This window comes from Leguminivora glycinivorella, chromosome 26, assembly GCF_023078275.1.
Source record: "Leguminivora glycinivorella isolate SPB_JAAS2020 chromosome 26, LegGlyc_1.1, whole genome shotgun sequence".
Taxonomy (NCBI): Eukaryota; Metazoa; Arthropoda; class Insecta; order Lepidoptera; family Tortricidae; genus Leguminivora; species Leguminivora glycinivorella.
In genome coordinates, this window is record NC_062996.1 from 265,929 (window position 1) to 279,660 (window position 13,732).

General features: G+C 37.8%; 1 protein-coding gene across 1 annotated transcript; it reads right to left on the minus strand.

Moving 5' to 3' along the window:
• Positions 1 to 1,088: 1,088 nt before the first annotated feature.
• Positions 1,089 to 11,545, minus strand: LOC125240039. Its single transcript, XM_048147865.1, has 5 exons — positions 11,415 to 11,545; positions 8,519 to 8,614; positions 4,478 to 4,595; positions 3,421 to 3,494; positions 1,089 to 1,394 (listed from the first exon to the last, which is right to left on the minus strand). The coding sequence occupies exons 1-5, from the start codon at positions 11,481 to 11,483 to the stop codon at positions 1,323 to 1,325; spliced, it is 429 nt and encodes a 142-aa protein (XP_048003822.1). The 5' UTR covers positions 11,484 to 11,545; the 3' UTR covers positions 1,089 to 1,322.
• Between the last annotated feature and the right edge of the window lie 2,187 nt (positions 11,546 to 13,732).

Sequence of the window (13,732 nt, forward strand, 5' to 3'; positions counted from 1 at the left end):
TTGTGCCTATTAATACAAAGGCAAAGGGTACTTAAAATATAATAGAATAGAATAAACATATAGAATACTTTGTTAGCCACTTGAAACTAAAATATTTCATCATAATAAACTAGGGCGACTGTAGTACCTACAGTTTAAAGTAATTATATACATATTGAAATGCCTATTTAAAGTAGATATGTACTTACTTTTGCATAAAGTCGACTAGTAGTCGAAACTGTGAAATACTGGTACGCATTTTAGTTCACGATAAGAAACACAAGATCACAGAACAGCAGTAAGCAGCCGGAGGACGCATACTTCAGCACTCAAACACTCACTCAAAATAAACTTAAGTTGAGAACTGTTGAACATTGATTGACATTATTTTATTAATTTAATGTAAGTAGTTTTTAAAAAACAATATTGTTCATTGTACCATTATAAGCTTACTTCAATAAATAATATTTTTACTTGATTGGCAAACTAACCAATACTAATACAAGAACCCGCTAACACTTTACATAATAATACTGTTTCATGACGTTTTAGATTAGCAGTGTTATGTTTACATTTTTTTAAATATCGTCCTATTCCGTTGCTTCAGTGTAGTGAAAAAGAGATAGGGTTCTAATGTGAAGTTAGGCGCGCCACTCCAAGGCCAATCCCTATCGAAACGTTAACTACACGATGGATCGAGCTTACGTTAGCGAGTATAGTAAGCGAGTGATTGACTCATGGTACCAGTTGTATAGAAATCTATTCGAACCGCGTTTAGACGCTAGCGAGCGTAGTAACGTAATGTATGTTTTCGATAGCAACTCATGGTAATGCTACAGTAATTATTTTTATTTTTTTAATAACTCGATAACCGTAAAAGTTAAGACGCTAGTTTCTTAGAGAAATTAATTGTATTTGATCTAAAGTTAAGCTAGTTTCTTAGAGAAAAAAATTGTAAAGTGTTTATGGAATAAAAATACTTTTTTTTTTTATATGGCCTAATGCGAGAATCTGGCAGACCCCGGCGGCGATGGCGGGGCGACTTGGATTGCTTAATAACTGGCCCGGAACTGCCCGAGATCGGGAAAATTGGAATAATAAAAAAAATATTGATTATAAGACTGTATTACATGATAAGATGTAATGTTTTGAAAAGAAGTGGCCCGCCCATGGTGGATTCCCCCCTCCCAAATGAGGGGGGACTGAAATCTTCTCGAGGCTGAGACGTAGGGTTAGAGCCGGCGTAGCTTTATTTGACGTTCATGTGCGCATTGTAATATGCCTACTTGAAAAATAAATATTTCATTTTCATTTCATTTCATTTTCTTAAAGTGAAGTTAGATTTAGTAATCTCTGTTTCGTGGTACGTTATACTTCTTGGGCACGTAATTTTGTTCCGGAGTTCTTCCGGATGCCTGAAACCAATTTATGTAATTAATTTTGAGATCCACACCTGCGGTCTGTTTCACGATAATGACTACGTGGGCTGACTGTATCAGTTATTACATTACTAAAAATAAATATAACACATCCAAAATATAAACTAAGAAACTAGAAAAAAATGATTAAAACGACTATAGTTTACGGGCCTCAAATCACATTTATTGGGGACACCTTAAACAGATCAACTTAGCCCCAAACTAAGCAAAGCTTGTACTATTGGTGCTAAGCGACGATATACATATTTTGATAGATAATTACATACTTATATACATAGCTGGGCACCGTTAATCAAATAGTTAACTTCGTTAATCGCTAATCCGTTACTAAAAAAGTTAACTTCGTTAATCGTTAAAGCGATACATTTCGACAAATTTAACGTAAGTTAAAGTTAATCGTTAATCCGTTAACACGTGAAAAAAAAATGAACTTTTCTTTAAATATTTTGTTGCATCAGTATCCACTATAACGTATTATATTTCTGTAAAAGGCCAAAGTACAGCTAGCTAACTCTAGGCTGCACGTGGAAGGCAGTGATCGCCTGAGCTACTGCCAAGAGCTGTGTCAGGAGAGACGGTGACGGGACTGTTGTGGCACTTTGGGCGGTAGAGGCTAGTGAAGCGAATGTGGTCGTAAATAGGGCTCGAATTTGCTGACCTATCACTACAACAGCTAGTCGCCATGGTAAAGCTTAGGATTCACCGAATCAAAGTTAGTAAAAGCAAATCCACGTGAAGAATACATTTTTAGCTAATATTTCGGACTTTTAGCAATCGACATCGGTAAAACCTAGGATTTACCGGCAAATCATAGGATTTGCCGTACTTCGGGCTTTTATAGTAGCGTTCAGAACGTGTTTTTCGCAGCGCAGATGGCGCCTGTGCCCTACTAGATTAACGATTAACGAACTCGGAGAAATTTAACGGAAGTTAACGAGTCCGTTAACATTTTTTCAAGTTAACTTAAAAGTTAATCCGTTAATCGAAATGTTAACTTCGTTAATTAACGATTAACGGATTAACGAGTTAATGCCCAGCTATGCTTATATATAATAGAAAACATCCATGACTCAGGAACAAATAGTGCAGGTGCTCATCACACAAATATGTCCTTTATACCGGGATTCGAAGTCAGGACAGCGGCTTAGCAGGCAGGGTCACTACCGACTGAGCCAGACCGGTTATTGTTAAAGTTTCATCTGATTTCATATTTTGTATAATTATGTATTTTTCATGTATTTGTATTAATATTATTTATGTATTTTGTGTATGTTTATATATTATGTATTATTTATGGTTGTATGTATTGTGTCCTAAAAGTACCAAATTATCTTGTTTTAATACTTTTAATCACGTTTTGCACCGCCTACAACTTTTCTGCTTTGCCTAATGGTTGACTGGTAGAGAATGCCTTACGGCATTAAGTTCGCCTTTTGTACGCTGTTTTATTTTGTGCAATAAAGATTAAATAAATTATAAAGTTATTTATTAAAAACAAAGTCCGTAACGTGATTTTTTAAGTGGAGATAGTTGAAGGGATGGAGAGTGACATAGGCTACTTTTTGTCTCTTTCTAACGCGAGCGAAGCCGCGGGCAAAAGCTAGTAACTTAGTAAATTAATTAATCAGTGAGAGACCCTTAAGAATAATATTCAAGTTAGTGTCAAGTAATTGACGTCACATAATGCCATAATAAATCATACAATGATCGAAATTTTGTGTGACATAAAATGTGGATGGCCCCATTTTTAACCCCCGACGCAAAAACGACGGGGTGTTATAAGTTTGACGTGTCTGTCTGTCTGTCTGTTTGTTTGTCTGTCTGTGGCATCGTAGCTCCCGAACGGATGAACCGATTTTGATTTAGTTTTTTTTTGTCTGAAAGCTGAGTTAGTCGGGAGTGTTCTTAGCCATGTCTCATGAAAATCGGTCTACTATTGTCGCGGTTGGGGGTTTTTTCAAAATTTTAATTTTGTGGTTAGGTTATTGATGGCGACCCTTACCTCTCTTATTAAGAATTCGATGCACATATTCACCTGACGACCCCGCGCACAGCCGGTCATCATGTCTTTGTTTACTGCAAACAAACATTAACATTTGGGGTGAGTAGGGTTCTCGGGGCGAGTTGGGTTATGAATCGGGACTATGGGGAGAGAAGGGACTAATGGGGTCAGAAGAGACTAATGGACGCAAAAACGAAGGGGTGTTATAAGTGACGTGTCTGTCTGTGGCATCGTAGCTCCCGAACGGATAAACCGATTTGGATGTAGTTTTTTTGTCTGAAAGCTGAGTTAGTCGGGAGTGTTCTTAGCCATGTTTCATGAAAATCGGTCCACTATGTCGCGGTCGGGGGTTTTTTCAAAATTTCATTTTTGTGGTTATATAGGTTATCTTTGGTGCAAGTGGCCCTTAATGAGCATTTCTTAATTTTTTGCCAATTTTTTTTTATTGATTGAGAGAATTTTAGGTCAAATTGACTCAGAATCACGAGTACTTTCAATCTCACTGGGAGACAAAAAGTGTCCCAGAATTTCCATACATTTTTTTTACTTTCCTCTTTTGTTACCCCATACAACATGTACGGAAAATGGTAACAAAATAAGAAAAAATCGTATGGGACAATTTTTTTAACTACTAGGATTGAAAAGGCTAGTAATTTTTTTTTTTTTATACTACGTCGGTGGCAAACAAGTATACGGTCCGCCTGATGTAAAGCGGTCACCGTAACCTATGGACGCCTGCAACTCAAACAGTGTCACATGCGCGTTGCCACCCCATTAGAAACTTGTACACTCTCTTTTGCTGTGTTAAGTACACAGCAAAAAGGAGTGTACAAGTTCCAAGGAGGGTTCGGGTTGCCGACGACTCAAAGGACAATAGACGGAACAAGTTAGTTCCGTAAGTCCTCCCGTCATCAGCACACCGCACCCTCGTTGAGCTCTGGCAGCCTTACTCACCGGCAGGAACACAATACTATGAGTACAATTCTGAGTAGAAATAGCATTTTCTTTTTCAAAAAAGTGGCAAAAAAAAAGAAATGCTCTAATCTTAGTTACTTACCAGAGTTGCAATGTTTAGCGATTTGGGCGACTTGTGTTTCATTCAACATTTTTTTTTCTATCGCAATGCCCATCATTTCAACTGCTTTGCTCTCGACGTATTTCCCGTCCTTGTCTATCTGTGGAATCCATACAATATTATAAATGGGAAAGTGTGTGTGTGTCTGTTTGTTTATCCGTCTTTCACGACAAAACGGAGAGACGAAATGACGAGATTTTTGAAGTGGAGATAGTTGAAGGGATAGAGAGTGACATACTAATAGGCTACTTTTTGTAACGCGACGCGAGCGAAGCCGCCGGCATAGGTAAGCTAGTGTTAATATAATTTTCACCACGCCAACTGATAAAGGCTTACTTTGCTATTCGAAAACAGATAGCAAATTGCATTTTATCCACAAGAGTGCAAAGTAATTTCAAACAAATTTTAACTTGATCTTGAGCTGGCTGGTAGAAATTACCTATACTTTGTCTAACAAGTCTGTCAGTAAATAAGAAAAAAGACAACTATAAGTATGCATCCTTTTCTTTAGGGTGCTAGAGAAAAGGATACAGTATAGTTTTCTTTGTTCTTATTTACTGACAGACTTGTTTGAACAGAGTATATAAATGATGATTTTGAATTATAAATATTGCATAAATTGACAGATTTGATTTAGTTTGGTGTTATATAGTCAGTATTTTGTTCGTGTTGGTGTGGTGAAAAATGTTGTGTTTCACTCGGCGGCAAAGTTTGTTTAACCTTCGTGCCTTGAAACCCTCGCAACGTTCAAGATTCAACTTTTTGAACCACTCGCTACGCTCGCGGTTCAATATTGGAATCTTTCGTTTGCTCGGGCTTCAATATTGCCACGTGCGGTTAAACAACAACTTTGCCCCCTTGTAAAACAAATAACTATATTTACGGTTGCGGGAAGCGCTGGTGGCCTAGCGGTAAGTGCGTGCGACGGATTAAGGTCGCGGGTTCGAACCCCGGCTCGCACCAATGAGTTTTTCGGAACTTATGTGCGAAATTTCATTTGATATTTGCCAGTCGCTTTTCGGTGAAGGAAAACATCGTGAGGAAACCGGACTAATTCCAATAAGGTCTAGTTAATACCCTTCGGGTTGGAAGGTCAGATGGCAGTCGCTTTCGTAAAACTAGTGCCTACGCCAAATCTTGGAATTAGTTGTCAAAGCGGACCCCAGACTCCTATGAGCCGTGGCAAATGCCGGGATAACGTAAGGAGGATGATGATGATGACATAATTATTAATTATACACGGTGTAACATCAGGAAACCGAATAATTGTAACAGCGTATTTCTCATCATAGCCATACTAATATTATAAATGGGAAAGCGTGTGTGTCTGTTTGTTTGTCCGTCTTTCACGGCAAAACGGAGCGACGAATTGACGTGATTTTTAAGTGGAGATAGTTGAAGGGATGGATAGTGACATAGGCTACTTTTTGCCTCTTTCTAACGCGAGCGAAGGGCAAAAGCTAGTTCCTTATAAACTTCTGGATTTCGCCTACTTTCAGAGTTATAACTGTTATAAGCATTAAAAAAAACCCGGCCAAGAGCGTGCCGGGCCACGCTCAGTGTAGGGTTCCGCAGTTTTCCGTATTTTTCTCAAAAAGTACTGAACCTATCAAGTCCAAAACAATTTTCCTAGAAAGTCTTTATAAAGTTCTACTTTTGTGATTTTTTTCATATTTTTTAAATATATGTTAAGTTCTAATTCTTAAGTTAGGGGAGGGGGGACACACGTTTTTTCCTTTAGGAGCGATTATTTCCGAAAATATTAATATTATCAATAACAATTTTAGTAAACCCTTATTCATTTTTAAATACATACATACATACATACATACAATCACGCCTGTATCCCGTAAAGGGGTAGGCAGAGCACATGAAACTACTAAAGCTTCAGTGCCACTCTTGGCAAAATAAGGGGTTGAAAGAAAACAAAACTGTGGCATTGCAGTGACAGGTTGCCAGCCTCTCGCCTACCTACCTTTAAATACCTATCCAACAATATATCACACGTTAGGGCTAACCTAACCTATGGATGCCTGCAACTCAAAGAGTGTCACATGCGCGTTGTCACCCCATTAGAAACTTGTACATTCCCTTTTGCTGTGTTAAATACACAGTAAAAAGGAGTGCACAAGTTCCAAGGAGGGTTATAAGCGATTTAATCCGTTTCATAGTTTTATTTCATGAGTAACTATCGCGGTAACCGAAGACAAATCTTTCGGTTTCCTCATGTCACACCGTGTATAAGAAAAAAACCGGCCAAGAGCGTGTCGGGCCACGCTCAGTGTAGGGTTCCGTAGTTTTCCGTATTTTTCTCAAAAACTACTGAACCTATCAAGTTCAAAACAATTTTCCTAGAAAGTCTTTATAAAGTTCTACTTTTGTGATTTTTTTAATATTTTTTAAACATATGGTTCAAATGTTAGAGGGGGGGACGCACTTTTTTTTCCTTTAAGAGCGATTATTTCCGAAAATATTTATATTATCAAAAAACGATCTTAGTAAACCCTTATTCATTTTTAAATACCTATCCAACAATATATCACATGTTGGGGTTGGAATAAAAAAAATGTCAGCCCCCACTTTACATGTAGGGGAGGTACCCTAATAAAACATTTTTTTTCCATTTTTTATTTTTGCACTTTGTTGGCGTGATTGATATACATATTGGTACCAAATTTCAGCTTTCTAGTGCTAACGGTTACTGAGATTATCCGCGGACGGACGGACGGACGGACGGACAGACATGGCGAAACTATAAGGGTTCCTAGTTGACTACGGAACCCTAAAAAACTAAGACTACGCTTAAAATCTAGCTTATATCTAAAATAGGCCCTTGCGGCATTGTGTGCTGGTGACATTATCAAAAACCCTGCGTGTAACATACATACATACACTCACGCCTGTATCCCATAAAGGGGTAGGCAGAGCACATGAAACTACTAAAGTTTCAGTGCCACTCTTGGTAAATAAGGGGTTAAAAGAAAACGAAACTATGGCATTGCAGTGACAGGTTGCCAGCCTCTCGCCTACACCACAATTTAAATCATATCCCATAGTCGCCTTCTACGACACCCACGGGAAGAAAGGGGGCGGTGAAATCATTAACCCGCTACCACACAGGCATGCATGCATGCATGTAACAGTATTCATTAATCTAGAAAATAAAACAAAATCGCCTGTGACAGACGGGCAGACAGACACACGAGTGATCCTATAAGGGTTCCGTTTTTCCTCTTTGAGGTACGGAACTCTAAATATAAAAAAGACGATTTTTTTTGTCTAAAAATTACAAAACTCATTTTATATTTTTTTTGGTTGTTTTTACATCAAAAAATGGCCCACGGCACACCTCGGACACTGGCGATCAAATATATGAAAGAGGCGCGTTCCTACCACACAGTCTAAGCTCGCGTAGGTGAACGCGTACCATGCTTCTGTGAGTGAGATATGACAGGTCGACTGTTCGCGTTTTTGACAGGCGGCAACTGTGAGGTAACCGAGAGGGGGTGAGCGGCACTTTCAGCGGGGAGCGGGAGTGGCCATACTGTACGATAATACTCTTTTCCCCTCACTAGCTCGGAAACACGTGTTTTGTCCTTTAATACCAGCGGGTAAAAACGCATTTTATCCGCTAGTGGGTAACCTTGGGTGACCTTGAATAAAGTCAAATTAACTGCTTTAAAATTGATAAAAGTAGGTGAATCTAGTAATAAAGATGATTTAGCACCTGTGGAACTACTGGAAACAGTGATAAACGCATTTTTTGCATTGCAGTTTCCTCGCTATAGTGAGGGGAAAAGTTTTGTGTTACACTCGGGTGCAAATGTATTTTACTTCTCGTGTGTAAAAAAACTCGCAAGTTCAGGATTCTATTTTCGAACCACTCGCTTCGCTCGTCGTTCAACTATAGAATCCTTTCACTTGCTCGTTTTTCAATTCTACACACGGCGTTAAAATACAACTTTGCCCCCTTGTATAACAAATAACTATTATTATACTGTGCCCACGGTGTATGAAACTTACGACTCCAAAGTATTGGTAAATGCAGGAATCTCTACAATCCACTTTTTCACAGATGCTTTCTGCTTTTATTATCCTTTCTCTCAGCGCCGCATCGCCCTGGAAAAATAGGTATAATGACATTCATAACATCATAACACAAGCCTTCGTCAACAGAACCCGAGAGTGATTGGACCGATATACTATTGTCTCGGAGCTGTAAGTTCCAAAGACTTTTACAGGGGACAGCTCAATCACATTTTTTGCCATACGAAATTAAACCTTATTACTGAAACAGAATGTCGATCGTATCAGACTATCAGACTAGCGAAAACGGTCCACATGAGAGGGCATTGTTTGGGCTGGTGTCCCTCTCGCCCGTGTTGCCAGTGTTAATGAGGTTCCCATATTAGTAGTATTTTTATCTGTATATTACCTGACTTTATAACTTCTTATTTTATTTTAATGTTATATTCAAACTAGGGTTTCAATATATTTCAAAAAATTTGAAAATAATTATAATGTAATTATTTTGATGCCAGTAAATCAAAGATTTGTATAATTAAAAAATACTTTCAATTGGGTGTTAGTAGATTTAGTAGTAACTTTGAAAATTGACTGGTATCCCCAATTTATGACAGTGATGACGTCACTGAATAATGTTGACATTGTCAGCAAGTGCGAGAGGGACACCAGCCCAAACAATTACCTCTCATGTGGACACACTTTTTGACCTAACTAAACAATCTAGTTTAATAATTCTAAATCTATGGTAAGTTCACATTTTTGACACATTTGTTTTGAAGTATGTCGCGATGTGGCTAAGACGTATCGTTTGCCAAATCTAACGATTAATTTCGAATTGGTTGAATCGATTAGGCCCTAATGTTACAAGGAGGCGCTTAAACAAATATACGATTTCTATCAACTTACTGAAATGTCATTTCAATCGAAATGACAGACTGTCACAGCACTAGTTTAAAAATAAAAATGAATGATAAATGACATGTTAAGTAAATCCTGCGTGATAAATTAATATCGTAAAATACTCACTAACGAAGATCCGCAAAAATGTAACATGTGCTAGATTATGTTTGAAGTAAGCGAAACATTGTTTTTAAAGTACTTGATTTTTTAAATATTATTACAGGATTTTATTTAAAAGTTCATTAGGTTGTACGAGTTTGCGTATTGTGGACGCTGTCATGTGTCAAAAAGAGGTTCTTAGAAATCTGCGACTATACGTACAACTACCCGCGAAATTGCCAACAGAAAAATTTTGAACGCCAATTGAAAATCTTTTTATTGGAAAATCCATTATACTCTGTAAATGCAGAGTATATGGAAATGACATGTAATGTTAATTGACTGTAATCCATTATTGCATTTATTCGTATTTTAATTAACTGCCGCCTCAAATCTCTCAAGGAAGGACGGTTCTCAATTCGTCTGTATGTTTTTTTTTTTAATGTTTGTTCCACGATGTCTACGTCGTTGCTGGACCGATTTTGAATTTTTTTTCAGTACAGATGTTATTTTTTTACGCACTAGTGCGAGAAGTGGTTCATTATATGCCAGGTCGAAACTTCGCTGGCTCATCTGTACTGAAAACGTCGTACGATACAAGTGCGTAAAAAAGGAAGTTCGAAACGAGTGGCGATGGGAGTGTTTTAAATCGACACGAGTTACGAATTTTCTTTTCGCACTTGTATCGTAATGTACTATTTTTTGATTGAATGTATATGCACACAGATTGGTCCCATTTTTTTCAGGACCCAGTTCTAATGATGGGATCCTGGAGAAAACGAGGGAACTCCTCAAATCTGAAAGGCATACATATGGTGATTTTTATGTTTTTAAAGGAACAGTGACATTTGGTGCAGTGGAACTCCTTATGATGGTCAGAATGGAACTCCTCAAATTTGAACGGCACACTTATAGTGACTTTGGTATTTTTATAAGAACAGCATGCACTTACGTCCAGAACAGTGACATTTGGTGCAGTGAAACTGCTGATGATGGTCAGAACGGAACTCCTCAAATCTGAACGGCACACTTATAGTGACTTTGGTATTTTTATAAGAACAGCATGCACTTACGTCCAGAACAGTGACATTTGGTGCAGTGGAACTGCTGATGATGGTCAGAACGGAACTCCTCAAATCTGAACGGCACACTTATAGTGACTTTGGTATTTTTATAAGAACAGCATGCTCTTACGTCCAGAACAGTGACATTTATAGTGACTTTGGTATTTTTATAAGAACAGCATGCACTTACGTCCAGAACAGTGACATTTGGTGCAGTGAAACTGCTGATGATGGTCAGAACGGAACTCCTCAAATCTGAACGGCACACTTATAGTGACTTTGGTATTTTTATAAGAACAGCATGCACTTACGTCCAGAACAGTGACATTTGGTGCAGTGAAACTGCTGATGATGGTCAGAACGAAACTCTTCAAATCTGAACGGCACACTTATAGTGACTTTGGTATTTTTATAAGAACAGCATGCACTTACGTCCAGAACAGTGACATTTGGTGCAGTGGAACTGCTGATGATGGTCAGAACGGAACTCCTCAAATCTGAACGGCACACTTATAGTGACTTTGGTATTTTTATAAGAACAGCATGCACTTACGTCCAGAACAGTGACATTTGGTGCAGTGGAACTGCTGATGAAGAGTGAGCCGCCCCTGGTTAGAGTTCCGTTCTGATAATCATTTTCATCTGTATATAAGTACTTCAGAATCATCCAGATTTCAAAATTGGTTCAGAAATGACGGAGATGTCGAATAACAAACATTAAAAAATATACAGACGAATTGATAACGTAATCCAACATTTGAAAGTATTTATCACCAGAACCCCAAAGGAAGGCGGTTTTTTTTTTTAAAAATTTTTTTTTTTTTACTTACCGAAGCATAAACTATGAAGCTCGCTACCACAGCAGCAACCACTGTGACCACAAAGCGTAGAGACGCCATTTTCTGAACAATATTGATTTAAGAATGAATCTATTATATTCTACTTCGATTTTGTATTAAAAATCACTTTTAACTACACGCTTGGATTGTTGCAGTAATTATATACTGCAGTCATGGACATATACAGCGTGTAACTACTATACGGGCATTTATTAAAACCAAGGATGATTTTATATTAAATTTACAATCTTCATACTAAAGAATCGTACGTCAATATTTTAGCGGCATCTATTAAATACTATCATAACTACATTGATGATGCCTAAAAATTTATTTATTTTTCAAAATGTGTATTGACGTGATATCATGATATTAAAACAAAAACTTTTGTTTTGACTTATTTTTTATAACGAGTTTGTATATTTATTGTTGATACTATGAAGTGGCCTAACGGAGCCGGCATAGTTCCATGGACCAAGGATCCAAAAAAAAAAACAGATTAAAAAAAAAGGAATGATATTAAAATAAAGAAGCATGTCATTTTTTCTTACAAAAATTAAAAACACGCCATAATATTTGGGGAAAATATGATTTTATCCACTTGCACTACATCTGTAGCGCCGTTAAGATTAGCCCGTATTAACTTTTGACGACCGGTCTGGCGCAGTCGGTAGCGACCCTGCCTGCTGCGCCGCGGTCCCGGGTTCGAATCCCGGTAAGGGTATTTATTTGTGTGATGAGCACAGATATTTGTTCCTGAGTCATGGATGTTTTCTATGTATGTATATTATATACATATATCGTTGTCTGAGTACCCACAACACAAGCCTTCTTGAGCTTACCGTGGGCCTCAGTCAATTTGTGTAAGACATGTCCTACTTATAGAAAAAAAAAAAACTTTACACGCTGTATATATAATTAACCTAAGTTACTGACGTGCCTCTGAAAGGCAATCGCTTATCGTGTAGAGCTATAGAGAGGTGCTTTATCTATATTTAATCACTACTAACGTTGTCTACGTGATCAACGTGTAGGAATGTATAAGTACTACAATGAAGTCAAAATGTTTATTATAGATGGGCAACCAAGTCTTGGCATTAAAAAACTGGCCAAGAGCGTGTCGGGCCACGCTCAGTGTAGGGTTCCGTAGTTTTCCGTATTTTTCTCAAAAACTACTGAACCGGTCTATCAAGTTCAAAATAATTTTCCTAGAAAGTCTTTATAAAGTTCTACTTTTGTGATTTTTTTCTTATTTTTTAAGCATATGGTTCAAAAGTTAGAGCTAGGGGTGGGGGGCACTTTTTTTTCCTTTAGGAGCGATTATTTCCGAAAATATTAATATTATCAAAAAACGATCTTATTAGTAAACCCTTAGTCATTTTTAAATACCTATCCAACAATATATTACACGTTGGGGTTGGAATGAAAAAAAATATCAGCCCCCGGTTTACATGTAGGGGGGGGGGGGGGGGGGGGGGTACCCTAATAAAACATTTTTTTTTTCATTTTTTATTTTTGCACTTTGTTGGCTTGATTGATATAGATATCGGACGGACGGACGGACGGACGGACGGACAGACAGACATGGCGAAACTATAAGGGTTCCTAGTTTTTTTTTTTTTTACTTGCCGTTGACTACGGAACCCTAAAAAATTCGTGTGCACAGATTAATAATAAGATACCGAGCATGCCATTTTAAATTTTGAAGTTGGTGAAATTATCAAATATAATTGAAAATGTAGCGGCGAAGGTTTTATTCCCATACAAAATTTGTTTTTCGCGCCAAGATCAGGTTGACAGTCTATTTTTGTCAATTTTTTTTATACCACGTCGGTGGCAAACTGGTATACGGCCCGTTGCGCGTCTTACGACGAGCGTCGCCTGAGTGTGGATAGTCCCTTAAACGCTCGTTTACAGTTGTCATTGCCTGTCATGGCAACTAAAGCGGTCACCGCAACCTATGGACACCTGCAACTCAAGGGGTGTCATATACACGTTGCCGACCCATTAGAAACTTGTACACTTCTTTTTTGAAGAACCCCAATTTAATGTTGAAAAGAAAAATACTACAATACGTGAACCTGTACATTCTCTACAAAAGTTGTATTATACATATAGACTTGATCAAACGAGTTGATATTAGACGTTCTGTAGACGTTCAAGCAAATCTTGTCACTGTAAAGGCGGCAATCTTAAAAAATGTAATGGCGGAAGTTCATAGTCCCATAGAAAATTTTAATTTCGCGCCTTTTTTAGTGACAAAATTCACTCCACAATCTTCTACAGTTAGGACGGGACTCACGCGATGA

Coding starts and splice junctions, on each gene's coding strand:
- LOC125240039 (XM_048147865.1), bottom strand. CDS start 11,483: ATGGCGTCTCTACGCTTTGTGGTCACAGTGGTTGCTGCTGTGGTAGCG. Junction 8,615..11,414: donor GCTTCATAGTTTATGCTTCG/GTAAGTAAAAAA, acceptor CTATTTTTCCAG/GGCGATGCGGCGCTGAGAGA. Junction 3,495..4,477: donor CGCTAAACATTGCAACTCTG/GTAAGTAACTAA, acceptor GTTTGTTTGCAG/TAAACAAAGACATGATGACC.